Raw genomic sequence first — 27,113 nt, 5'->3', positions numbered from 1 at the left:
ACTTTATGTTATATCTATTATTTTTCCTCTTCCCCTAGATGGGTGAGACAGTCATGGGGACCCACAAAACACAATTTTACATTATACTGCTCAGTATTTTATCTATGACTAACTTTTTCATTATCTGACATCGTACAAATAAGAGTACCCCCAAAAAACATTTCTCTTTTCTTGCCCTCACCTCTTTTATAACCAATGTCTCCAGGTAATGTACAGTGATATACTAATCCCGCCTACTTTGGTGTTGGTCCCGCCTACAGTTGATTTGGTGCCACCCACATGAGGCCACTTTCAGAATTTTTCCAGGGCCACTTTTAGTTCCCAATCCGCTCGTGAATGTAAGTAATGGACTCGGTGTGGTAACAATCCGCCATCATTGGCGTATCTACCCATTGGCCAGGATGACACTCGCCAGGGGCGCCGGCCAATGGGGGGCACCATCCGGGGGTGCTATCCGTGGCCAGTGGGTAGAATCAAGACAGGGCCTCCTGTGGTTTGGCGGCTCCTCAGTGCAGCAGCAATAGCAGCAGCAGAGATGAGGCGCACATGATGTAATGACGTCACGCGCGCCTTGTTAAAAAAAAAAAAAAGCTTTATTTATTCTATGTACCAGACAGCCGCTGGCAAGCAATGGCAGCTGCACGGACCTCGACATCTATGAACTTCCAAGATGTCAAGGTCCGGGCAGCCGCCATCGCCTGCCGGCGGCTGCCTGGTAGGTACATAGCTAAATAAAGCTTTTGTTTTGTTTTTTTAACAAGATGCGCGTGATGTCATTACATCATGTGCGCCTCATCTCTGCTGCTGCTATTGCGGCTGCACTGATGAGCCGCCAAGCCACAGGCTGTAGAAGTCGGTAAGAATTTGTGGGCTGCGGGGGACTGGTGATTGGATGGTGGGAGCCAGGGACTGGAGCCGGGGACTGGATGTGGGGGTCAGGGACGGGAGCAGGGTGCTGGATCTGGGGGGTCAGGGACTGGAACAGGGGCCTGGATTCGAGGGGCCAGGGACTGGACCCCAGTATTACAGTCAGGCTAATGGCTGGGGAGACAGGAGGGTGAAGGCTGTGGAGACAGGAGGGTGATGGCTGGGGAGACAGAAGTGGGACTGGGGAGACAGGATGGGGATGCTGGGGAGACAAAAAGGGGGCTTGCTGAAGAAACAAAAAGGGGTGCTGGCTGATAAAATATGGGGGTTGGCTAGGGATACAGAAGGAGGGCTGGCTGTAGAGACGTTATAAGTACAGAGTAATTATTCAGAAAATATGGGGGGAGGGGGACGCCAGTCCATTACTTTGCCAGGGGTGCTCGGACCCCTAGATACACCCCTGACTGTCATAGTGGAGAGTGAGTAGATTTTATAGACTCCAACGTTTTCTTTGTTTTAATACAGATATAAATCAAATGATGTCCATCTAATATATGTGAATTGTGCTGTGAATTGGTTGCTAGGTAATTCTACATTTGTGTCCAATTACATCAACCAATCTACCCTGGAGGAAATCTTGGCATTTCCTAATATGACAGTCACAGAGATGGAGGGACAACAGCTGCAGAATTACGACATTCTCCTTATTTCTCTTGTGAAGCTCAGAGACTGACAGAAGAGTTAGAATAGCGTTAGCGGATCCTTAGTATGACTAAGTATGTACAGAGAGCCAGACACATAACTGCTACACGCTCTTAATCATTGCGTAATTAGTTTGCTAAGAGCCATATTATGTGCATTCAATGTGTAATTGTGTTATTCAGCCAGGGCTTCAGTGTAGATATGTAATCCCTCGAATCCCATACCCTATAGAGTGAGACCTTTGAAAGAGTTCCTAGTCATGGAGTAATTAAAATACAATTAACTATGCAATTTATTCAGGAAATGTGTGTGCTAATTAATGATATAGCATATGAACATCAAAACAAAATTGTTATTAAAGACTATATGGGAAACCAGTACCAGGTACTGTACTGTGGGGCCATTTCGGAAGCCAAAATCACAGAATTTTGAAAATGTGACTTTAGCATTTATTATATCTGTCCAGATAATGTTCTTCCCTGTTTATATGTTAATAAATTCCATTATTATATTGTGTACAAATAGGTTGTGATGACTATAGAATTTATTACATGCACTATCAAGACACATCTATACACTATCATACATTTTAATTCTCTCTGGGAGAAACTCAGAGAGGAGATGCAGATGACCACTTGGGGGGCAGAGCCCGGGATCTTTCTGTCATTAGGGCCCGCCCCACTGCAAATGCAAATATATGTAGTATATGTAACACTATGCTCAAACAGCTTTGAATTATGTCGCACAGAAAACCCATTGCTTCCACACGAACCAACAGGGTCATTCAGAGATTTATATGTTTCCTCTTTCAATAACCATTTCACACCAGGCAATGACCAGGTCACTTTGCAGCAGACACTGCGATTGTCGCACATCTGGTAAATGAAGAGATTAAGACTAACACACGGCCAATTAATGCCTTGAAAAACCATTTGTGCAATACATCAATTTACTTCTTTTCTGTCTCCGGATCTCCTCTAGGCGCAGCATTATCAACCATTTCCTAAAACCTTGAGGTTTTTAAGTTATTTCAAGTCAAGCGATTCCTTGGGGTCAAAATGAAAATCTGTTTTGAACTTCCAGTAACACCAATGGGGACCAATTTTTATCTTAAATTGCAGTATTTGTGACTTAGCACTTATCAGTAGCAGATTTACCTCAATTTACAGTGATTTGCTTACTTTACTATAATGATGGAGTTCTCTGTATTTCAGTTATCCAAAAATATATATATATATACCTTCGGAAATGCAGTTTGCACTCACGTTAAGGCATTTCAACATGTATTTGGGGTGCATCCAAATTTATCACCGGGAAAGAATCCCAGTCTCTGTGTACTCACAATAATATGTTTGAAAATAGGGCACTCACCATACTTATAATAGAAAAATCACTTGACGTTTATAATCACCAACAATGGTGTGTCCAGCTTCACATGCTATAGAACAAGGCTGTACTGTACATCATGTAATCATGATCAAAATTTCGGTCCCATTTCAGACATGTGATGGCAGCCGGCGTGCGTACCGGGATGGAACGAACGCTGAGACTAGGGATACATCTGAGACGCTGGTGTTTTAGAATGCACCCAGAGCAGGATTGACCAGGTATATGGCAAAATGATTGATTGGTGCATCCTTATACAGGCACTTGGTAAGTAGTAGTTTTAACATTTCTGATCTTGGCTTGAGAGTGGCTGGTGTTACAGTGCTGGAGATTTCGGAAATGGTCTGAAATGGGGCCAAAACATTGATTATGCAGATGATTACATGACATACAGCCTTGTGTTATAGCATGTGAAGCTGTATACATAGTGGTAATACACTTTAATAAAAATAAACAAGTGATTTTTCTATTACAAGTGCCTCAATGACTCCTGCTGCTAGGGAGACAGAGGATGTAGTCAGGTTACCGGCGGCCGGAATCCCGACACTGAGAGCCCGACACAGGACTAAAGATAGGCGTCAAAATCCTGACGCCTATCATTAACCCCACGGCCTCAGATGATGACTAGGCCCCTAAGTGTGCACCACACACACAAACACAATGGCTGAAGGTAAATTTGTCACAAACAAAGGTCATTGTCTCTCTCCGTATACGCCTCTAGCCTCCCTCCTCAGGTAGTGAGTGAGACAATCCAGCCAAATGACACACCTTTAATTTACACTTTACAGCTGCAACTGCAAATCAGGCTGCTGACTGACTGAAAGGCTGCAAGACCCCCAAAACCACCCCCCACCTTCTTCTCTCTCTATTCACTCCAGGGAACCCTTAAACCACTGTCTTTCCCACACAAAACAATTTCTATAGAGTTTTAAAAACAACGTAGGTCAAAAACCTAGGACATATATAACGTCCACCTATAAAAAAAAATTTTTTATTTTGTTTATGGTTTGTAGTTATAGCTTAGTGTTTCCCAATATGTTTGTTCAGGACAGTGGTTTTACATAAATGCACTGCATAGCATTTTAATTGTAAGTAGAACGTTTTGAAAAGATCACGAGTCGCCTTAGGGGCTCAATACAATATTAAATTCACACCACAGAGCTATGATGATGGTTGACTAGCATTTATTCAGCCAGATTGAATGCACCTGATCAATTATTTATTACATGAAATTTGAAAGCCAGCGCTATACATTGAGAACATGGAAAAAAAAAAAAACGCATTGTTGGCCCATTCGGCTTTTGTAGCACTTGGTTTTTTTTTGTGAGTTTTTTTAACTCTATTTTATATGATGCAAAGCCCATTGGGCTAGTGGTAGATTATTTTCCCAGGAACTGTAATTACTATGTATTTACATCAGCACAGCGGACCAAACTTGTTAAATCTGGGAAGTATAATGTTGTATCAACTTAAACCAGCAACAAATTCCAATGTAAAAAAATTTCAATTTTCAACGTGTTTATTTTATTTTTTAACACATTATCCACAGAACCATTCTCAATAGCGTGTAGCGTGTATGCAAAGTTTCCATGTCATGTGTTAGTCCCCTCGGAGCCTAATCCTATTTTTAATGGGAAATGTTATTTGGCGATATTGATACAGAGATAATACCCGAGCCTTTGTCAATGCCCCTCTTGGGTAAAAAAGTTACACTTCCCCATATGTCTGGACAAGGATAGCGTCCTACAATGATGACATCATATTGACTCAATACTGATCGCTCTAATAGGCTACCAGATGTCTCTGGATCATAAAAGTAACCTGAGCAGGCTTGCATATTTTTTTTTTTTAGACTACACCCTCATTTAAATCTTGGATAATGGAAGCGTGTTTCACAGGAGAAAGAAAACCAAATGTCCCAGATTGTGGTTGTAAATTTCTTGGAAAAAAGATAGAGCCATGTGTACAGTAACTGAATGGCTGGATTTATCGGGTAACATAATACTCCATACTGTACATGACTAATGGAATTCTGAATATTGCTCTCCTTTGTTACATAGATTCCTTTGTGCTTGAAGTTGGACTGGTTACATTTTAATATCCTCTGGTATTGCATTCATTATCGTAAGCACTAAACAGTAATTAGGTCTTAGAGATAGATGTAGCTAGAAAATATTATGTTGAACGTGTTCTCAGTCAAAGTTGAAATAAGCCATGTCAGTTTGTGGTGGATCCTAGGCTTGGTTGGCTGACTAACTTCTAACTTCTCTAACCTTCACCTGAACAACTGTAGTTAGCGTTGAACTGAGGCATCAAGGGCCCACCAGGGGAATATGCTATGGTAATGGCGCATGCCTATGGGGAGTGGCCAGTAACCACAGGGGATGTGGCCAGTCACCACGGAATCTTAGCCAACCATTAGAGAGGACATAGTCTGCAGATAACATGGCTACTACAGTGCAGGGTCTGGAACCTTTTATACATTTTTATATATAAAATCAAATGTCCTGACTGACTCACTGACTCATCAACGCCCAGTCCAAACCTCAGGACCTAGAAACATGAAAATTGGGGAGTAAGAGACTTCCATGACATAAGTACCCACTAGGAATGTTTTTTTTTTAAATTCGACTCCTAAGGGATTGAAATGGGCTAAAATGTTTCCTCCCCCTGTGCAGTGTTCTGCCTGACTGTCTTATCATGGCTGTAACTTGTTCAATATTCAAACACCAACTGCCACCCTAAGTGCTGGCAAACATCCCAGGTAGTTGGTGTGCCTCCCATATTTGAATAGTGAGGAAAGTGAATGTGTTACTACACAGGTATGGGGGGGGGGGGTGTTAGTACAGGTATGAGAGAGAGAGAGAATGTGTTACTACAGAGATGAGTGTCGAAAATGCGTTACAACAGCAGTGAGAGGGGAATGTGTTACTATAGAGGTGAGGTAGGGAAATGTGTTACTAAACAGATGAGGGAGGGGAATGTGGTACTATTGAGTTTAGGGAAGGGAATGTGTTACTACACAGGTTTGGGAGGATATATGTTACTATACAAGTGAGGGAGTAGAATGTGTTACTACACAGGTGAGGGAGGGGAATGTTAAATGTTTTACTATGGGGTGAGGGAAGGGAATGTGTTACAACATGTTTGAGAGGGGGGTATGTGTTACTATAGGGGTGAGTGGTGGTAAAGTGTTACTACAGAGGTGAGGGAGGGGAATGTGTTACCCCAGAGGTGAGGGAGAGAAATAAGTTACTACAGGTTTGAGTGAGTGTTAATACAGGTGTGACGGAGGGAATGTATTTCTATACAGGTGAGGGAGGAGAATGTTGAATGTGTTACAACATGGGAGAGGGAGGAAAATGTGTTATTACATAGGTGAGCGAGGATAATGTGTTACTACAGAGGAGAGTGAGTGGAATGTGTTAATACACAGGTGAGAGAGGGTAATGTCTTACTATAGCAGTAAGGGAGAGGATGCAGTACTATAGAGGTGAAGGATTATTGTGTTACTGGAGTGGTGAGATGGATGGAAACAGTAAATATGTAAAGTCTACCCGAGTGAAAGTTGGGTACATCAGTTAGCATATAAATATAGTAAATATTGATAGTTCATGTACAGTGTCGGACTGGGACATGAAGGGCCCACCGGGCAATATGGTGATAGTAGGGGCCCATGCTTAAAGGGTGTTGTCATCCACCAGAGGGGGTATGGCCAGCCACCACAAATGCTTGGCTAGCCAATGGGAAAATCTTGGTGTAGTTTCTATAGAAGAGAACCAAGCCCCCATGATGATCAGTGTACCTGGTAACTGACCATCTAATAGAGTAACAATCTATAATTTGAGGTCTGGAACATGACACCTAGAGGAGGGGTGGGCCCACAGGCAGTGGGGCCCCCCGGGGATTTCCCCTGTTCCTCTGTGGGCCAGTCCAACCCTGTTCATATAGTATAATCTACCAGATTATGCACTATTGTGAATTCACCATGGCCCTGGGAATGCAGCATAATGTTGTAACATATAAATAATAATAATAATAATAAAGCACATGATGGTGATCTTGTCAATATATACCACATTAATATAATACACACCAACCAGTGTCTAAAACTCAATGAGAACTGCATTAGGTCTTGTGAAGGCCAAATACATACCAAAAAAAATAAAAAGGTTCCATTATAGAAGTTATTGCCACTTGGATGACTTGCGTGTTCGTTACTTTTTCTTTCTTTTTGTTTTCAACTACATAAATAGTTTACAATAGTCTATATTTAAAAATGAATTTTCACACAACAAAACATTAGATCTGGTAACCTAACCACTAACTGTGGTTGTCAGGAGAACAGATCCTGGTTTAGTTTCTATAGAAACAAACAAAGCACCCATGTTCATCCATGCTCCGCCAGTAACAATGTACAAATTGAGTGCATGGTCTGGAACCTGACAGGGGATGGAGCAGAGGCCTCTGGCAGCTGGGCCCACCGTGGATTTCCCCTGTACTCGAGTGGATCAGTCCGACCCTAACTGTATTACACCATCATGCTAGAAATCCGGCAGTGGATTTATACAACCCCACTTCCCCTCACAAAGTGTTTAGGTAAAATGAATTCCTCTTTGCCTGTCAAGAAATGGTTGTATATCGGAACAAACGGTTGGATTGTCCAGAGGTTGTTTCCTCTCGGGATCCCCAAATCCCGAGAGGAAACACCCTCTGGACAATCATTGATCTTGTAAACCCGTTCTTCATTCACCCATCCACTCTATGGTTGGGTACCTTGCACTCAAACAGCTTATGGCCCAAATATTCTATTTAGACAATATACCAATAAAAAGATGATCCCACATTGGGTTTTTAATTTCACAGACACCAGTAGCAGCCTCCTTTCCAAAAGGCCACCGTGACTCCATTTTGTTATATCATAATATGATTATTATTATTATTATAATAAATTATAATACGGTAATATTTACACACACTGTAGCTTGTGGTGACCACTTATCTATCTGCTCTATTAACTTCAAAGGTTTTCACATTATTAAGTACTTCCCAGTTCATCCGTATTAGAATATTTAATTTGCAATAATTCAGTACAGATATTTCTAGTGTTCAAAATAAAATCAAGCATCATAATTAAATGAACAGTTGTTATTGTAATTACAAGTGGCTTCTTCACCAAGGTGATCATTGTCAAAGCCATTTATATAAAACTAGTTGCTATTCAATCAGGACAAATGAAAGTCATTAACATTATTACTACAGTATCATTATCATTGATTATTTTCATCTCAATAATTCATTATGGAGGTAGGGGGCTCTGGAAGCGCTGAGAACGACCCCAGCGTGACGCACTGCCACACCCCCAATGTGACCCATACTGGGGTACGGTGCACCCTCTTTGTGCGTATGTACAAAATTCAGAGTCCCCACTCCTAAATGTTGTGAGGCATAACTATTACAACATACACAGACATTTAAAAAATAGACGGGTGCTAAAAATGGTAGTGCCTTCCCTGTACTTGTTTTTTTGCAGCTAGCTTGCTCAGATTCGGTTAAAAATTTGCAGCCTGGAGGCAGTGGCGTCCCTCCCCGTGGTGCGGGGAGGGTTGTATTGCACGATGGCAAAAAGGGCGCATGGCCTCGCGGGCAGGTAAAGTTTCTATTTACATTTTTTTTTTTTTTTAAATATCAGTTCATTGAGTCAAATCAAATATTTAAAAAATGCTACTCCATGATGCAACTAGACAAATGTAACGGAAAACTAATTGAGACTAATTATAATAAAGATAACATCTGTATGCTTTAAAATAAAGAAATCAATCAATCTTACCCCATTTTTACACTTTTCTTTCATTAAAAGCAATTTGGTTTCATATTCCGGCCTTGGATGTTCCTACACAAGAAAAAAGAGCCAGGAAGAGAATGTTAGTTTCATTCACATTTCCATTGTGGACGTCAAAAACACGACCAATAGAACACAATACACCGAGGAACAGTGGAGTATTTGTGTGTTTTTTTTTTTTTACCATAGGACACGGTTAAACACAGTCACTAGAATTGGAGGGACCAAACACTTGAGGACACGCAAAGGTCTAACAAAAGGGAAACAAGTCAAACCTTTATACGCTCCTTGGTGCAGATTCGATGGTGGAAAAGGAGAAAAAACATATTATAAACATACGCCAAGTGGAAAAAAATTAGATTTTTTTTTTTTCACAGAAACCGCAAAGGTTTATGTAATAAGAAGTTGTTTTATTAGCAAAAGTCACATGGTTCGAAACATGACACAGTATGTACAGGTTTTGAATGTATATTATAGTCTGATTCTGTCCAGTTTTATTTGTGTATATGAACCAGGCCACAACAGGGGAAAAACACTAACACTGACCTGCCTTTATAGCATACTTGCCTACATTCCTGGGCAGCTTTCTGGGAGCAGCAGGAGGGGACCTGCTGCTCTCCTCTTTGGGGAGGGGGGGGCAGACGATACACAACATTAGGCCCCGCCCCCTTTTCAGATAACCCCCGAGATTTGTGGGTCCGTAATGAGGGGGCGGGACTAAATGAGAACGATTTGCTCCATTTAGCCCCGCCCCTTCCCTACGGGCCCGAAAATTCCAGGTAAAATCTTCCCATCCTGCCCACTTCACTAGGAAGTGGGCGCGATGCTGGAGATATGCCTACTCTTCCGAGGGTGCGGGCGGTTATAGAAAAATCGGGGGCCTCCCGCGATTCCCGGGAGAGTAGGCATGTATGCATTTATAGAGCAGTGTTTGTTGCCTCCACCACTCTCAACGCAACAAGAAAGGGGTTTGCAAAGGGACAATGCACCTAATTCAGTGATGGTCGCTAATGCCGCTGCGAGTTTGTAGAGAGTGGCTGTGTGAAAATAAGCAAATGTAGCAGCCGGTGGGATTTGTATTGAGACGCCCACCGTCGTCTTCACAGATCCAAGCGACGGCTTACAAAAACGCAGCATCGGCTGAATAGTCGATTATCGGACTTCTGCGTAACCTTTGGGTTACGCAGAATGGCCGCCGGAACTGAGACACTGGAGCCATTTTCACTGAATCTATTTCTTAAGCTGGGTACACACTGGAGCGATGTTGGCCCATTATGTCATTGCCGGATCGTTCAGTGTGTACACCCAATCCGCGGTTGTTAGCGATATCTTCCTGTCGGCCATGCTGCCATCATTCCATCCGTCATTACATCCTTCTGAAGTGTACAGCGAATACAATATGTTGGCCCATCGACCGCCATATCTTCCGGGTACACATCTTCTAGTGTGTACCCTGCATTAGGTTGAAGTTTCTTTCGTGGGTTAGCAAATGTTAACAGTTTTTGGCCCCCATTTACCAACGAAGGCAAATACCAGTGGAATTTTTTGTTTAGTATCACTGTGATACTAACAAAAAATTCACTGGTATTTACAAATACTTACCCCTCCGGCGAAGTCTTGCAAAGTCCTTGTCCTCGGTGAGGTCCTCTGCTGGGCTGCTGGCAGCCTAACGCTGCCAGCAACAGGGCTCCGATGTTATGTGCATGCGCGATGGTCCGTCTGTGCTTGTGCATGACACGGGGACCCGGCAGTGCCAGGAAGACTTTGCTGAAGCCGGAAAGGCACCATCGGGTCTCCATTGCCGGCAATAGGGACTGCATCACTCTCGCGAGAGCAATGCTGTAACAAACAGCGGTAATCTTAGATTAACGCTGTTTGTTGAATGCTGAAACGAGGACATAACCCCTTTAGCGGGCACTAAAGGGGTTATGCTTCTTTGGTAAATGGGGGCCTCTGTTTCACAAAACAATCTCAGTCCTATTGTTACAATACAAATGCAACATTTGCAAATAACATGTTGTTATGCTTACTTTTATGGAGACAAATTTAGGAGGGAACAGATGTAAGTGGTTAATAAGAGAATCTCAGAAATGCCTAAATGTTTCTTTTAACATGTTCATACTTTCATGTTCAGTAACACGGCATGTTTAATGCAGGTCAGAAGTTGTTTAAATACATCTCAACATAAGAACAGAAATAATTGATATGCTGTACTGCACATGTAGAAAATGAAATACAATCTGTTCTGTAATTCTGCTATAAGTAAATGTAGACATATATGCATTGGAAAAGCGCATTATATACACAGTGGACGAGGTCTTGTTGAGAATGCCACTTATGAATATCTGGGAAACCAGTGACATCACAGATAGTACCTCAACGTGTTGAAGTCCTCAGTGATATCACTGGTTTGTAGGGAACAGCATTATCATGAATATAATTTAGCTCACAATAATGGCTGCTTCCACTGAGTACCGGGGATTGCCATCAGCAGGTCCACCATCTATGGTCTCCATAGATGATGCCATCCGTGTTTTGCATTGATGGCATTAAACCATTGACGGGAGTCTGTCAATATTTGAAACCATCGATGGGCATCCTTGGGGTTGGTCATGGGAATTTGGGGGGACTATCAGGGAAGGGGGTGCAGCTAAGCATCACATGCTGGAAAATAAAAACATTGTTGCATCTGGCACATTGATGGCGGAGAACCAACAGACTGCCATTGATGGCAAAATCGTCAATGGCAAAGCATCAATGGTTGATGGTTGCTAACCCTTGATGGTCGATGGTCATCCCTACAAATGGTAACATTTATGGGCACTACAGGAAATTTTCCAGAGGGTGGCATACCGTGTAGTATGCAGCTGGGGAAGCCATGACCAAGTCATGGAGGAGATGTGTCTATGCTAGTTTTTATTTGGAGGAGGTAACACAGGACGCAGAGCATCCTGGTCACCACAGTCCTTCTGTATGCTTTGCAGAATTATTTTATGCATCAGTCAAATCAAATCAGCTAAAAATTTATTATCTTCATTTTCACGTCAGAATCGCGCAGTTTACTTCTATTTTATAAACTGTGTAGTGGTCTCCAACAAATGGACTGAAGCTGGGCTGAAGACAGTGACGTGTCTTCTAGAGTATCCTATGCATTGATGTGGGGTGAGGTGAGGCAGGTGAGGCTGAGGTGTGGCAGGTGAGGGAGAGCCTTTCCTATCATACCTACAATAGGTATATTCCAGAGTTTTGACTATAAAAATTATAAGAAAAAAAAAAACATTGTAAATATCTTCTTTGTATTGTTCTAATAAATTTAATAGTCAAAACTCTGGAGTAAAAAGTGTATGGCAGGTGAGGCACTGCCTCTGTATAATGCCCACATGAAGCCTCGGGTTCATATATGTATCTGTAACTCTAGCTCTGATACTAGCCAGTGCCTCCCCAGCCATTCACCTCACCGCATGTCACCGATCCTATGTTTATATACTGTAGTAGGACTATAGACTGTCAGCTCAACTGGGGCAGGGACTGATGTGAATGGAAAAATATCTGTAAAGCGCTGCGGAATAATGTGTGCGCTATATAAATAAGAATAATAAATCAATTATTTTCCACATTGATATTTAATATTTCATTTGCAGTGAATTCAGTGGTAAAAGTAAAAAAATAAATATAACAATAAAGTCTCTTTATTGGCTTGTCACATTAATTGGGAACTGTGTGTTTGTTTGTGTTCCTGTGGCAAGGAAATTAGATTGTAAGCTCTTTTTGGGGTTAGAAATGAGGTGTCTGAATATAGTGAATGATTATAATAATGACAATGAATTACAGCTGTGCGCTGTTTTGGATCTGGATTCATCTTCGTGTTTTGGTTTTGCAAAACCACCCTCAAGTGTTTTGGTTTTGGATCTGGGTTTAAAAAAATAATAATTTGATAAAAAGTATTTTAAAAACAGCTAAAATCATGTAATTTTTGCAATCCAAAACCCGAAATTCAGATTTAAAATCTGAATTCCGAATCGGGGAAAGATCAGAACCATCACTCTGATCTATCCGGATCTCCTCAGATCAGAACAGTGACTCAGATCTGTCCGGATTCCCGAAATTCAGGTGGATTCGGATTTATGGAGAACCTAAACGCACAATTCTGTAAATAATTAAAATATTGTGGATCTGCTAACTGAATCGAGTGTTTGTAGATTTACACCACCCAGAGCATACAGTTTTGCCACTTCTTCCGAAGCAAACGCTTTACAAATAACCCGCTGCCCCAGTTAGCAAAATCTGGTGCACAGGTGAATAGCTAGCGTATGGCATTACATCAGAGAAATACATATTTTGCGCTGCCATGATGCAAATTATCCCGTTCTATTATACTGGCAAAGCCATTTACTCTGTGATTGAACACTGTATATTAACTTCTTTAATAGACCATGATGGGTTAGATTTGTAGGTCTATAAGCTTGCCGTAAATCCAATGTATATTTGTATTAAAAACAAAACTAAAATGCAATTTGAATGTTGATTTAGTTCATATCTGCTCATAAATAAGAAAGTACTCCTTTATAATAGACATCCCGGGGCACTGTAGCATGTGTGCTTCAAATAATTTATGTGCAAAAACAAAAGCCCATTCAAAGCGCATTAATATTAATGTTACACTAAACCCACATACAATCTATGAAATAGGTTTATTTTACGTAATATGGTTAAGACACTATAATTATTTATTACACATAGGCGGAGTAGGTGCATTAGTTGTGGCATGGCTGTGACCTTTTAGTATGGACTGGCCAATAGTGGGGATCTGCTTATATTTTTGAATAAGGCCAATAATGAATCAATCAATTATTATCTAGTACCATTTTTATGTGGAAAAGTCTATTTCTGGGTGCATTTCAATTAATAGAATAAAACATTTGATTGCAAAAAAGTGTAATAAAGCAGAGTCCCTATGTACCCTCCATCTTGTTAAGAATTGTAGCCATAATTATCGAGAAAACCAAGTCGCTTTTCAGGAGAAAGAGGGAAAATACTAAATTAATTATGGGTTTGGTCCCAAAGTGAAATAGGTTGGAGTATGTAGCAATGATTTTACTTTTTCCACCAAGCAAATTTTCAAAAACATCCGCAAATCTGCAAATGTATTTTACAACAGTGTTTCTATAAACAGCGGCAATTGGGCTTGCACCATGAAATGCTGGACATGAGATGCACCTGTGCAAATAAAAAGGGCGCATTGGTGTGCAAATTCTACTGTTCATACATGACCCATTAATGAGTTGAACTGTGGAACCGTGGAACAACTCAAGGGCCCCAATTTCTAATTTATATTGGATTAAATGATGACCATAAAGAAAACCTTAGCAGGAAATTATAATTGGTCAGAAGAGCTGCAGGAGACCCTCCTGGGGGGCCAGCAGTTGCCAACCAATTTTACAGTAAAATTAACAAATCCTTAGAGGTTTTGGTGATTTGAGGCTTCACAAGTCATAGGAGAAATTAATAGATTGTCAACCATTAAAACAAGCTACACACTATAAGATTATCTGTCCAATCTGGCTGGTTGGAATGACAATCTGGTAGTGTATGGGAGTATCCGTTTGACTTAACCAATTTGTCAATTTTTCGGTGGTTGAGAGCAAATGGTCGATTGTCATTTGCTCCAATATATTACCAGATTTTCGTTCCAACCAGCCAGGCTTTAGTAGGATTTTGTACACAACCCTGTTTCTGTTTACTATATATACAAAATTATATACGTTGCAGTTGACAGTATAATGCTGAGGGCGCCATCAGAATTCCTCGGTGCAAAATAGTTTGCTCCCTATTGCTCCCTTGTGGATTAAAACTGGAAGCTGACTGGACGTTGTAGCCCAGTTGACTCAGCACTTGTACGCCCTCATCTCAGGGCTGGATTAAGGATTGTTGAGCAGGCTGATATGTGCCAACTGTTTGCTTATCAACTGGTTTGTCGTTTTAATTATTCACCTCTCTAATCTTGTAAACAAAAGTAAAAGTTACTGGTTCTGGGATGAGGTTCTAACAAATTGTCTCAGAGGCTGCTTTGTTTTGCAATGATTACAAATTGCACCAGGGAGAACAAGAGAAGTTTTCCATTAAAGTCATTAACAATTGGCCCCCGGGGCATTGAGTTTACATCAACTTTCTCCAGCACTAAGTTCCAGACTCCACACTGTGTCATTGATAATAATTTGTTTAGAAGTTATAGAGAAGCTTTTGTCGCCTCCTGTGTCTCATTCAGGGCACATCCAATCAGTATATCTATAGAACCTGTGCAGAGTTGCACAATGAGTAAGAAGTTCCAAATCAAGTATTTCAGCAGCTAGAACCAATGGATAGTTAGATAGCAATGCCTGTTCAAGTGTTGTTATTTATTACAGCACATATACATGCATGGGATCTTTTATCCAGAATCCCATTATCCAGAAAGATCCAAGTACCAGTAGGAAAAGATAATTTCGAGGTGAGCTGTGGGAGAGATGATCTAGGTCTGGACAGGCCCAGATCACCCAGGTCATGCAGATAACACTGGTATTAACACCACTGTTGTTTCCTGATGGTCACTAGGGAAGTATTGTCACACATGGGAATATCGAGATCACTTTCCTCAAGTGTCTAATTAGCAACAGTATCCAGAATGACACCGGATCTCTATTTACACGTGACCTTCTGGGGACTTAAGTTCTGTGGTGTTGGCACCAAATGGATTAACCCAACTAGTATGTATTTGCATTGTGGAATAAAATATAAAAAGTCACAGTAGACAAAAAAATACTGAAAGTATAAAACATGATGGCAAATTAGAAATATTCCCATGTATTTATGTAACTTATACATAGTCATTGTTATTGTAATGTAATTGAAGCGTAAGCTAGGGATCTGGCTGAGCCAGAGGCAGTTCAAGAGAGGAGGGGGCCCGTGGGCAGGCTCCATGCAAGCCCCCTCCTCTCTGGCAGCGCAATAGACTCTAGCTTTGTGCCAGAGTCTACTGTGCATGCGCAGGTCTCCAGGAACATGTCATCCATGCCACAGTCCTGGAGACTTCTCAATTGTGCATGCACAAAACACCGGGAAAATGGCCACTGCACCAGTGATTTCTGCTCTTCTACAGTGCCGGCTGATGCGGGATTCCGGAGACGTAAGTATAATTATGGTTGAAGGGTCTGCAGTGTGGGCCTCCCCTGTATCCAGGGGGCTGGAAATGCACCACTCACCCTGTACCCATTACTTATATGCCAATGGGTTGACCATAGTTTAACCCCTAGGTGCTTTACAAGTAAGAGACCCTTTGAAGACTTTTTGGTCTTGCTTCTTTAAGAATTTCATCAGAAAATGATTGATTGGGGTCTTTTTTGGGTGGAGGGGGGTGTTCTTAGGTGAAAACCCACCCTCCTTCCCTTATTGTGTTGGTATGTTTGGATTCCATCATTCGGAAGCGGTAGAACGGCTGTATCGTTTGCATTTGTTTATATGTTAGTGGGTGCGCTCTCCTTTAAACTATATGATGTGATGGCAAAATAAATGTCCCTCCCGGGAATTAACACACATCCGTTCGTGTATGTTATTGATTTATGGAGAGTTGAACACCAAAGTTTGATTTGTATGACTGTGTTTGTTATCTGTTCTTGGTCCGCCACCATATTAACTTTAACATTAATTAAAAATGTAATCAGATTAAATTTAATTTCAGTATGATCTGTCCAAATAATGGAACCTTAATTGAAATTCCAACTCCTGTTGCCTGTGCTTTTATTTATTAGGTAAGTGTTTGATAAAGTAGTAAGAAGGGGGTTCTATGCGTAGAATGTAACTGATAGGGAATTTAATGGATAAATATAAATATATATATATACACGAGAGTGAGTCAAAAATTATTCGCACTCCAGTTATAGTAAAACTTCTGTTGGCCGCACTGTCTTTCCGTACTAGGTCGCTATCTCCCCAGTCACTGCTGTGCAGGTATGAACATTAGGTCATTTGTGACTGCAGTGCAAGAAAAAATTGGCTGCCCCACTTGTGAATTGCACGAAAGAGGAAAAGCGTGAATTGATTCTTTCTTTGTGGTCCGAGGGTGTGTTTGGTGCTGATATTTATTGAAAACTTTGTGCACAGTTTGGAGAAAGTGTTTTGTCACGAAGAAGTGTGTATGAATGGATAGAGAAGTTCAAAGAAAGTCGCACAAGTGTCAGCCATGAAGAAGGAGCCGGACCCCCGTCCACATCCACGACTGATGAGAACATTGAGCGTGCACGTGAACTGATTGTGTTGGATAGACGAGTGACAATGGATTATATTGCAAATCATTTGCAAATTAGCCATGGCTATGCCTATGCAATAATTCAAGACAGCGGTGCATTTGTGGCTCGCAACTCAGCCTGAACCATTTTTTATTGAGGGAATATGAAAGCTTGTTGACAGATGGACAAAGTGTACTGAAAAGCAGGGTGATTATGTCGAAAAATAATGTATTTGTCTTTTCTGAAAGTTGATTAAAATAAATTCTACAGCTAGAGTGCGGATCATTTTTGACTCACCCATATATATATATATATATATATATATATATATATATATACAGTAAGTGCTTGGATTAATTATCCATAAAAATAACAAATAATAAAAAAAATAGATTGCTGGGAAGAGTCTTTGGGTGTCGCATGGCGATGGTGGAGACTCATGATTGGACGTTGGAAGGGGAGCATATCGTGTGATTATCTCACATCTAAATAAGCAGCTCATAACAAGTCTTGGGAGGAACCTTACTAAGCACTTTTTGGTTGCCACTTTGCAAACCGCCACACGTTGACAATGATTTTCAACTCTAAACTGATTTAGTATCCATCTATTTAGAGCGGGAAAACCCAAACTGCTGCCAAATCCAGGCGGTTTATACTCTCCACAGGCAGTTTGTTGCAAAAGCTTTGGTTTTGGAGAGCTGCCTTTCTCTTCTCCCTGGCAACGCCATATTGCCACACCTACAGTAGCAGACAGGTTTGGGGCCTCTTTTATAGACATCATAGGAAATGTGCTACTATATATAGACATCTACACTTGTTCATTTAAAATGTGTCCATTTACTCAGAAAATAAGTTTAGTTTCATTTGTCTCAAATTAATCATGAGAGTGAGAGGACATCAACACTACTTTTATTAAATGTGTTACTATTGTGTATTTAAAGTAGGGGTGTGCACCGGCCACTTTTCGTGTTTTGTGTTTTGGTTTTGGATCTGGATCTTTCTTCGTGTTTTGGATCTGGATTGGTTTTGCCAAAACCACCCTTCCGTGTTTTGGGTTCTGGGTTATGTGTTTTGGATCTGTATTTTTTTGAAAAAAAGCATAAAAACAGCTAAAATCACAGAATTTGTAGGTTTTTCTGCTCCTATGCTATTATTAACCTCAATAACCTTAATTTCCACTCATTTCCAGTCTATTCTGAACACCTCACACCTCACAATAGTGTTTTTATGTCCAAAAGGTTGCACCGAGGTAGCTGGATGACTATGCTAAGTGACACGAGTGGGCGGCACAAACACGTGACCCATCTAGGCGTGAAACTGCAGTGGCAGACAGGATGGCAGTTTGAAAAACTAGGCCCCAAACTGTACATAATGCAAAGAAAAAAAAGAGGTGCAAGATGGAATTGTCCTTGGGCCCTCCCACCCACCCTTATGTTGTATAAACAGGACATGCACACTTTAACAAAGCAATCATTTCAGCGCCAGGGTCTGCCACACAACTGTGGCTGAAATGATTGGTTCGTTTGGGCCCCCACAAAACAAGCTGGCAATTAATCTGTCCCTGCACAAACTGGCTCTACGGAGGCAAGATGTTGTCCTCATCCTCCTCATCCACCGATTCCTCACCCTCTTCAGTGTGTACATCCTCATCCTCACAGAGTATTAATTCGTCCCCGCTGGAATCCACAACCACAGGTCCCTCTGTACGTTCTGGAGGCTGGTCTCCCTGGAAGAGTTGATAATTCATTTTATGAACATCATCTTCTCCACATTTTGTGGAAGCAACCTCCTACGCCTTTCGCTGACAAGGTTCCCGGCTGCACTAAACACTCTTTCGGAGTACACACTGGAGGGGGGGCAACTCAGGTAAAATAGAGCCAGTTTGTACAGGGACCTCCAAATTGCTTCTTTTTCCTGCCAGTACAGGTACGGACTGTCTGACATGCCTACTTGGATGCTGTCACCGATGTAATCCTTTAACAGACAGACGCACGCTTGTCGCTGCTGCTTTGAGGATGCAAGTGCGGCTACAGCCCACACAATTCACAAAGACAGAAAAAAAAGAATATTTTTATTGTTTGTGGAGCGCACTTTGAGGGTTACACCACCCTTTAACAGACAGACGCACGCTTGTCGCTGCTGCTTTGAGGATGCAAGTGCGGCTACAGCCCACGCAATTCACAAAGACAGAAAAAAGAAGAAGAATATTTTTATTGTTTGTGTAGCACACTTTGAGGGTGTCACCACCCTTTAACAGACAAACGCACGCTTGTCGCTGCTGCTTTGAGGATGCAAGAGCAGCTACAGCCCACACAATTCACAAAGACAGAAAAAAAAAGAATATTTTTATTGTTTGTGTAGCACACTTTGAGGGTGTCACCACCCTTTAACAGACAGACGCACGCTTGTCGCTGCTGCTTTGAGGATGCAAGTGCGGCTACAGCCCACACAATTCACAAAGACAGAAAAAAGAAGAATATTTTTATTGTTTGTGTAGCACACTTTGAGGGTGTCACCACCCTTTAACAGACAGACGCACGCTTGTCACTGCTGCTTTGAGGATGCAAGTGTGGCTACATCGCACACAAGTCACAAACACATTAAAAAAATAGTTTTTTATTTTTTGGAGCACTTTGAGAGTTACACCACCCTTTAACAGACAGACGCACGCTTGTCGCTGCTGCATTGAGGATGCAAGTGTGGCTACAGCCCACACAATTCACAAAGACAGAAAAAAGAAGAATATTTTTATTGTTTGTGTAGCACACTTTGAGGGTGTCACCACCCTTTAACAGACAGACGCACGCTTGTCGCTGCTGCTTTAAGGAGGCAGGTGCGGCTACAGCCCACACATTTCACAAAGACAGAAAAAAAAAAAACAATAATTTTATTGTTTGTGTAGCACACTTTGAGGGTGTCACCACCCTTTAACAGACAGACGCACGCTTGTCGCTGCTGCTTTGAGGATGCAGGTGGAATATAGACGGGATTTGGAACCGGGGACACACTACCTCCATCAATTGTCTAAATCCCACTGCACTATTGGCGGATACCGGATGCACGTCTAACACCAACATAGCAGTCAAGGCCTCAGTTATACGTTTTGCTTCAGGATGACTGCTGTCGTACTTCATCCTCATCGCTAGGGACTGTTGGAGGGTCAATTGTTTAGTAAAAGTAGTGATGTTCCTACTTCCTCTCTGGGATGATGAACAACTCCCAGCAGCAGCAACAGCACTAGGAGGAAGTGGTTCTTGATCTTTCCCTATTTTATTTTTATCGGAGAAAGTTTGGTCCTCCATTTATGTTATATTGATATATACGTGCGGCTAAAGCGCACACAAACACAGAAAATATTTTTTTATTTTTGCTGGAGAGTAGTGCACTTTGTGGGCTACACCACCCTTTAAGAAATGAGCCAGCCGGCTCTTTACTTATGGGACACAGGCGCACGCTTGGCGCTGCTCCTTTGTTGATGCACGTGCAGCCACAGTGTACACAAGTCACAAACACAGAAAATATTTTTTTTTTGGTTTGGACTGGAGTGTACTTTGGGGGTTACAGCACCCTTTAACGGTCAAGCCAGCCGGCACCTTTACTTATGACACAGGCGCACGCTTGGCACTACTTTGTTGATGCACGTGCGGCTACTGCGCACACAATTCACAAACACAGAAAATATATATTTTTTTGGTTTGGACTGGAGTGTACTTTGGGGGTTACAGCACCCTTTAACGGTCAAGCCAGCCGGCCCTTTACTTATGACACAGGCGCACGCTTGGCACTACTTTGTTGATGCACGTGCGGCTACTGCGCACACAATTCACAAACACAGAAAATATATATTTTTTTGGTTTGGACTGGAGTGTACTTTGGGGGTTACAGCACCCTTTAACGGTCAAGCCAGCCAGCCCTTTACTTATGATACAGGCGCATGCTTGGCACTACTTTGTTGATGCACGTGCGGCTACTGCGCACACAATTCACAAACACAGAAAATATTTTTTTTTTTTGGTTTGGACTGGAGTGTACTTTGGGGGTTACAGCACCCTTTAACGGTCAAGCCAGCCGGCCCTTTACTTATGACACAGGCGCACACTTGGCACTACTTTGTTGATGCACGTTCGGCTACTGCGCACACAATTCACAAACACAGAAAATAATTTTTTTTTTGGTTTGGACTGGAGTGTACTTTCGGGGGTTACAGCACCCTTAACGGTCAAGCCAGCTGGCCCTTTACTTATGACACAGGCGCACGCTTGGCACTACTTTGTTGATGCACGTGCGGCTACTGCGCACACAATTCACAAACACAGAAAAATTTTTTTTTTTTTGGTTTGGACTGGAGTGTACTTTCGGGGGTTACAGCACCCTTAACGGTCAAGCCAGCCGGCCCTTTACTTATGACACAGGCGCACGCTTGGCACTACTTTGTTGATGCACGTGCGGCTACTGCGCACACAATTCACAAACACAGAAAATAATTATTTTTTTGGTTTGGACTGGAGTGTACTTTGGGGTTACAGCACCCTTTAACGGTCAAGCCAGCCGGCCCTTTACTTATGACACAGGCGCACGCTTGGCACTACTTTGTTGATGCACGTGCGGCTACTGCGCACACAATTCACAAACACAGAAAATATATTATTTTTTTAGCACTTGGGGGGAGCACCCCTGATGGACAGAGCACCCCCTGGACAACACTACAGCACCCCTTTAGGACTGGGACACTGCACAGGACTTTGGAGTGGACACAGCCCCTATGGAGAACTGACTGCACAACACAGTCCAGCCAGCCCCTATGGACTTTGAAGTAGTGGACACAGCCCCTATTAACAACAGCAGCACAGCACAACACAGCCAGCCCCTATGGACTTTGAAGTAGCGGACAACAGCAGCACTACACTACACTACACTACACAGCCCTAACTCCCACCCTCCCTCTTCACTGTCCACAGCCGAGTGAGAAAATGGCGCCGACGCGGGTACCTTATATAGGATCCAAAACCCGCGAGACTCGGAAGGCGGGATGATGACGTTTTGCCTCGATTTCAGATCCGAGTCAGGCGGGAAAAGTCGAGCCTGACTCGGATCGGACTCGGATCGGGGGGGCTCGGGGGGGGTTCGGATTTCAGAAATCCGAACCCGCTCACCCCTAATTTAAAGATTTTTGGAACAATGGATGAAGTACACCTGAAAATGTACTTTTCAGCAGCACAGCAGGTAATCACTGACACCTCCGAGGGTGTGGAAATCAGGGCGGCCGAAACATATGACAGACAAGGTGCTAGAGGGAGTGTGTCCAAACACATAGGCGTGGTCTCACAGGCTCGTTGAAACTTGGACCAAAAATACTATATGCACCTCTGCAAAGCAAAGGCACGCACAGAGGGGGCATTTCTCCTTCTCCATGGCTGGCCTGTGCCCCCAAGACAGGCCCGAGCCTGGGTAATTTGTTACCAGCACACACCATTGGTGGAAACAAGATAGCTCATTTAAATAATTTATTTTATAATAATCCAAGCTGGTTGAACTCTTTGGCATATGCTCAATTTATTCGCACGGGCGCTCAATGTAAATGTCATTATTACCATCTTAGTGGTGCTAATCCTATGCATATTATCAACAGTACACTGTATAAAAATAAAATCCTGCATATGTTCCCCAGGTAACTTACATACAAGGAACTTAGGGTTTCTGATTCAGAGCCGAACGCTCTGACCAGAGCGCTCGCTCTGTATCAGGGCCCTCCTCCCTCAACTTGGAGCGGCCTCATGGACGCTCGCATAGCTGTGGGTTACCACCCACAGCTATAGCGAGTGTCCATGATGATGGTCGCGATGGTCAAGACCACCGCGACCATCGGGCTTGCGACGGAGACCCTGCGGTAGGGTCTCACTGCCGCAAGCCCTGGAGTGATTTTGGCTCTATCAGAGCCAAAATCACTCCCACTGACATCACTACTGATGTCAGTGGGGCCGGCTCCAGACGGTAGGCGTTCCCATGGGAACGCCTCCGTCTGGCAGCCACGCCCCCGGCACGCCCACCAAAGGGGGCGTGCTGTCAATCAACATCGACGGCACGCCCCCTTTGGTGCGAGACCCGGAGTGACGGAGAGCCCGTCGCTATCCGGGTCTCGCGCATGCGCACGACGGAGCTCCCTCCATCGTGCGCATGCGCAGTGGGGCAGTGGGGCAACATGCTTTTCTATTAATTTTAAACCTGAAACCTTAAAGGACCATTAAGTCTAATATAAGTCTAATATACATCTTTATGTAATACAAAAAGTTGTACTGACCATAAATATAAACGTAAAAGTTGCCCATGCCAAGAGAGGAGGTAAGATGTGTTTGACATTTTTTTCTTATCATTCTTAAGCTGGGGACGCATTAGATGATTTTAGGCCTGATTCATCAAAATCGTCTAGTGTGTACGAACTATGGGCCTGATTCAGAGCCGGACGCTCTGACCAGAGCGCTCGCTCTGAATCAGTGCCCTCCTACCTGAAAATGGAGCGGCCTCCTGGCCGCTCGCATAGCTGTGGGTGACCGCACACAGCATATGTGAGCGGCCAAAAAGATGGTCGCGATGGTCAAGACCATCGCGACCATCGGGCTTGCGACGAGACCCTGTGGTAGGGTCTCGGTGACTGCAAGCCCTGGAGTGATTTTGGCTCTATCAGAGCCAAAATCACTCCCACTGACATCACTACTGATGTCAGTGGGGCCGGCTTCAGACGGTAGGCGTTCCCATGGGAACGCCTCCGTCTGGCAGCCACGCCCCCGGCATGCCCACCAAAGGGGGCGTGCTGTCAATCAACATCGACAGCACGCCCCCTTTGGTGCGAGACCCGGAGTGACGGAGAGCCCGTCACTATCCGGGTCTCGTGCATGCGCACGACGGAGCTCCCTCCATCGTGCGCATGCGCAGTGGGGCAACATCGACCCGCTTGCGATCGTCCTGCACTCATGAGCGGGTCTGAATGACCCCCTTAGGGCCTGATTCAGAGCCAGACGCTCTGACCAGAGCGCTCGCTCTGAATCAGTGCCCTCCTACCTTAAAATGGAGCGGCCTCCTGGCCGCTCGCATAGCTGTGGGTGGCCACCCACAGCATATGCGAGCAGCCAAAAAGATGGTCGCGATGGTCAAGACCATCGGGCTTGCGACGAGACCCTTGTGGTAGGGTCTCGTTGCCGCAAGCCCTGGAGTGATTTTGGCTCTATCAGAGCCAAAATCACTCCCACTGGCATCACTAGTGATGTCAGTGGGGCCGGACTCAGACGGTAGGCGTTCCCATGGGAACGCCTCCGTCTGGCAACCACGCCCCCGGCACGCCCACTAAAGGGGGCGTGCTGTCAGTCACCATCGACAGCACGCCCCCTTTAGTGCGAGACCCATAATGACGGCTTGGCCGTCGTTATTCGGGTCTCGTGCATGCGCACGACGGAGCACCCTCCGTCGTGCGCATGCGCATTGGGGGAACATCGACCCGCTTGCGAGCGTCCTGCGCTCGCGAGCGGGTCTGAATGACCCCCTTAATCGGTTATGTGCATAGTCAAAAAGCTATTTGCCTGAGTTTATGATGAGACCTCATGCTTAACTCAATCTGCCCCACTGGAGTAAATGGATATTGCCAAAAAGCCCTGGGTTTAATTTTTCCTCAAATTGTGCAATGACAGTCTACCATGTTTGTTTGTGAAAATTATCACATTTTGCTAGTATTATCATTAATTCTCTAAGAAATCTACATGTGAAGTGCTATATTATTGCCACCTTCGGAAATTCTAACAACAAACAGACCATTTTATATATCAATACAGCTGGCGGTGTAGATTTTTTTTCATTACCCCTTTTTATTACATTTATTTGTTTTAGTATCCTCAGTACAGCACATATTAAATAGAATTAATACATCACTTTAGCTGTCATACTTATCATTTGTGGTAATACGGTATATATATATATATATATATATATATATATATATGTTCAACTCTGTCAAAATAAATTAGCACAGTTAGGGGTATATTTACTAAAGTGCTGGTTTTTACAAGTGGAGATTTTGCCCATAGCAACCAATCAGATTCTACTTAACATTTATCTAGCACCTTCTATAACTAGAATCTGATTAGTTGCTATGGGCAAAATCTCCACTTCTGAAAACCAGCACTTTAGTAAAGTTACCTCTAATTCTTATAATCAGGGGTGAATTTCCGATGTGATGTCAGATTGGATCTCTTTATTAATAGCTATCAAATCATAGTATACTAAATCATTTTTGAGTCATTTTTGTGAATCAGCCGCCAGGTTGTTTAATTCTTCGTGACCTTCTTGAAAATCTTCCCCCTGCTTATAATGTTTATTGGTTGTAAATGAGATAATGGATACTTACTTCTTCCTCTTCCAAGCCCGTAAGATCCCAAAAATAGCTCAACTTCATTTGTAAGCGCTTCCAGTGTTCGAGAAATAAGGTCGCTGGAAATGAAAATGAAGAATGGTAAATGCGATATCGGCATAGAGAGTAACAAATCAGTGGAAATAGACATAAAATATTCACATACGTCTATCTAATTTACCTAATTTGTTGCTATGGTGTTACTGTACCATGAAAGTTTATACCTATGGTAGTCATTAACACCTAATGCCTAAAAATGCAGGGAAAAGAGGAGAGTAAAGCTGGGAAGACCAGCGATACGACTGGCAACCCCAACCCCCCCCCCTCCCCACCGACGGGCCAACATATCGGGTGGCCCGTGCACATTAGAAGATCCAGTGCCCGTCCATCCCGCTCCATGGGGTCATTAGCCTCATCGTTAGGGTGAGCTGCATGTAGGGATGACCTGGAGCACGCAACTGCTGACATAGGGGGTCATTCAGACCCGCTTGCGAGCGCAGGACGCTCGCAAGCGGGTCGATGTTACCCCAATGTGCATGCGTACCACGGAGGGAGCTCCGTCGTCTCGCACCAAAGGGCGCGTGCTGTCGATGATGACTGACAGCACGCCCCCTTTGGTGGGCGTGCCGGGGGCATGGCTTCCAGACGGAGGCGTTCCCATGGGAACGCCTACCGTCTGGGTCCGGCCCCACTGACATCACTAGTGATGTCAGTGGGAGTGATTTTGGCTCTGATAGAGCCAAAATCACTCCAGGGCTTGCGGTCACCGAGACCCTACCACAGGGTCTCGTCGCAAGCCCGATGGTCGCGATGGTCTTGACCATCGCGACCATCTTTTTGGCCGCTCACATATGCTGTGTGCGGTCACCCACAGCTATGCGAGCGGCCAGGAGGCCGCTCCATTTTCAAGTAGGAGGGCACTGATTCAGAGCGAGCGCTCTGGTCAGAGCGTCCGGCTCTGAATCAGGCCCATAGTTCGTACACACTAGACGATTTTGATGAATCAGGCCTAAAATCATCTAATGCGTCCCCAGCCTAAGAATGATAAGAAAAAAATGTCAAACGCATCTTACCTCCTGTCTTGGCATGGGCAACTTTTACGTTTATATTTATGGTCGGTACAACTTTTTGTATTACATAAAGATGTATATTAGACTTATTTTAGACTTAATGGTCCTTTAAGGTTTCAGGTTTAAAATTAATAGAAAAGCAATACATTAATTGTTACAGACGGATTGGATAGTTTCAAGCTCAAGTTTAAAGTTTTCAATAGGCTTAAGTTTTGGGCTTCAAGGGTGGCGATAGGGAGAGGGTACAAAGTACCACTGCCTACTAAAGAGGCACAGTCATGCCACAAAAATGGCGTGACCCACTTCAGCATCTACCAAAGGGTTCAGGGATTCTGTGTGTGACTCCGCCCCTTGCACTTTGCCACTCCTTTAACCACTTTATCACGCCCCCCCTCATACCAGAACCCGTATATTTCGCATGGCGGCCCTGTTGGGTTGATATTAGGATTGGATATTGAAGTAAAGATTTAGAAATAAATGTAGAATAACTGTAAAGAGTTGAATTTACCATATGTTTCCTAATATTTGACCCAAGGGGCTTAGCAGGATCTGTATCAAACAACAGATATGAGCCTGTACTTAAATTTTGG

General features: G+C 43.3%; 1 protein-coding gene across 2 annotated transcripts in view; it reads right to left on the bottom strand.

The window, feature by feature from the left end:
- Positions 1–27,113, bottom strand: part of ANO2 (anoctamin 2) — a 391,756-nt gene that overhangs the window by 213,668 nt on the left and 150,975 nt on the right. For both annotated transcript variants that reach the window (XM_088478973.1, XM_088478974.1), the window contains 2 exons: positions 25,451–25,533; positions 8,786–8,848 (listed from right to left, as the gene is read on the bottom strand). In XM_088478973.1, coding sequence (XP_088335099.1) covers positions 8,786–8,848; positions 25,451–25,533 — 146 coding nt within the window. The remainder of the gene's footprint in view (positions 1–8,785; positions 8,849–25,450; positions 25,534–27,113) is intronic.

This window comes from Taudactylus pleione, unplaced genomic scaffold (assembly GCF_031769625.1).
Source record: "Taudactylus pleione unplaced genomic scaffold, aTauple2 ptg000225l, whole genome shotgun sequence".
NCBI classification, from domain to species: Eukaryota; Metazoa; Chordata; class Amphibia; order Anura; family Myobatrachidae; genus Taudactylus; species Taudactylus pleione.
Note: the sequence above shows the minus strand (reverse complement) of the source record. Positions and strands in the feature narration are given on the sequence as shown.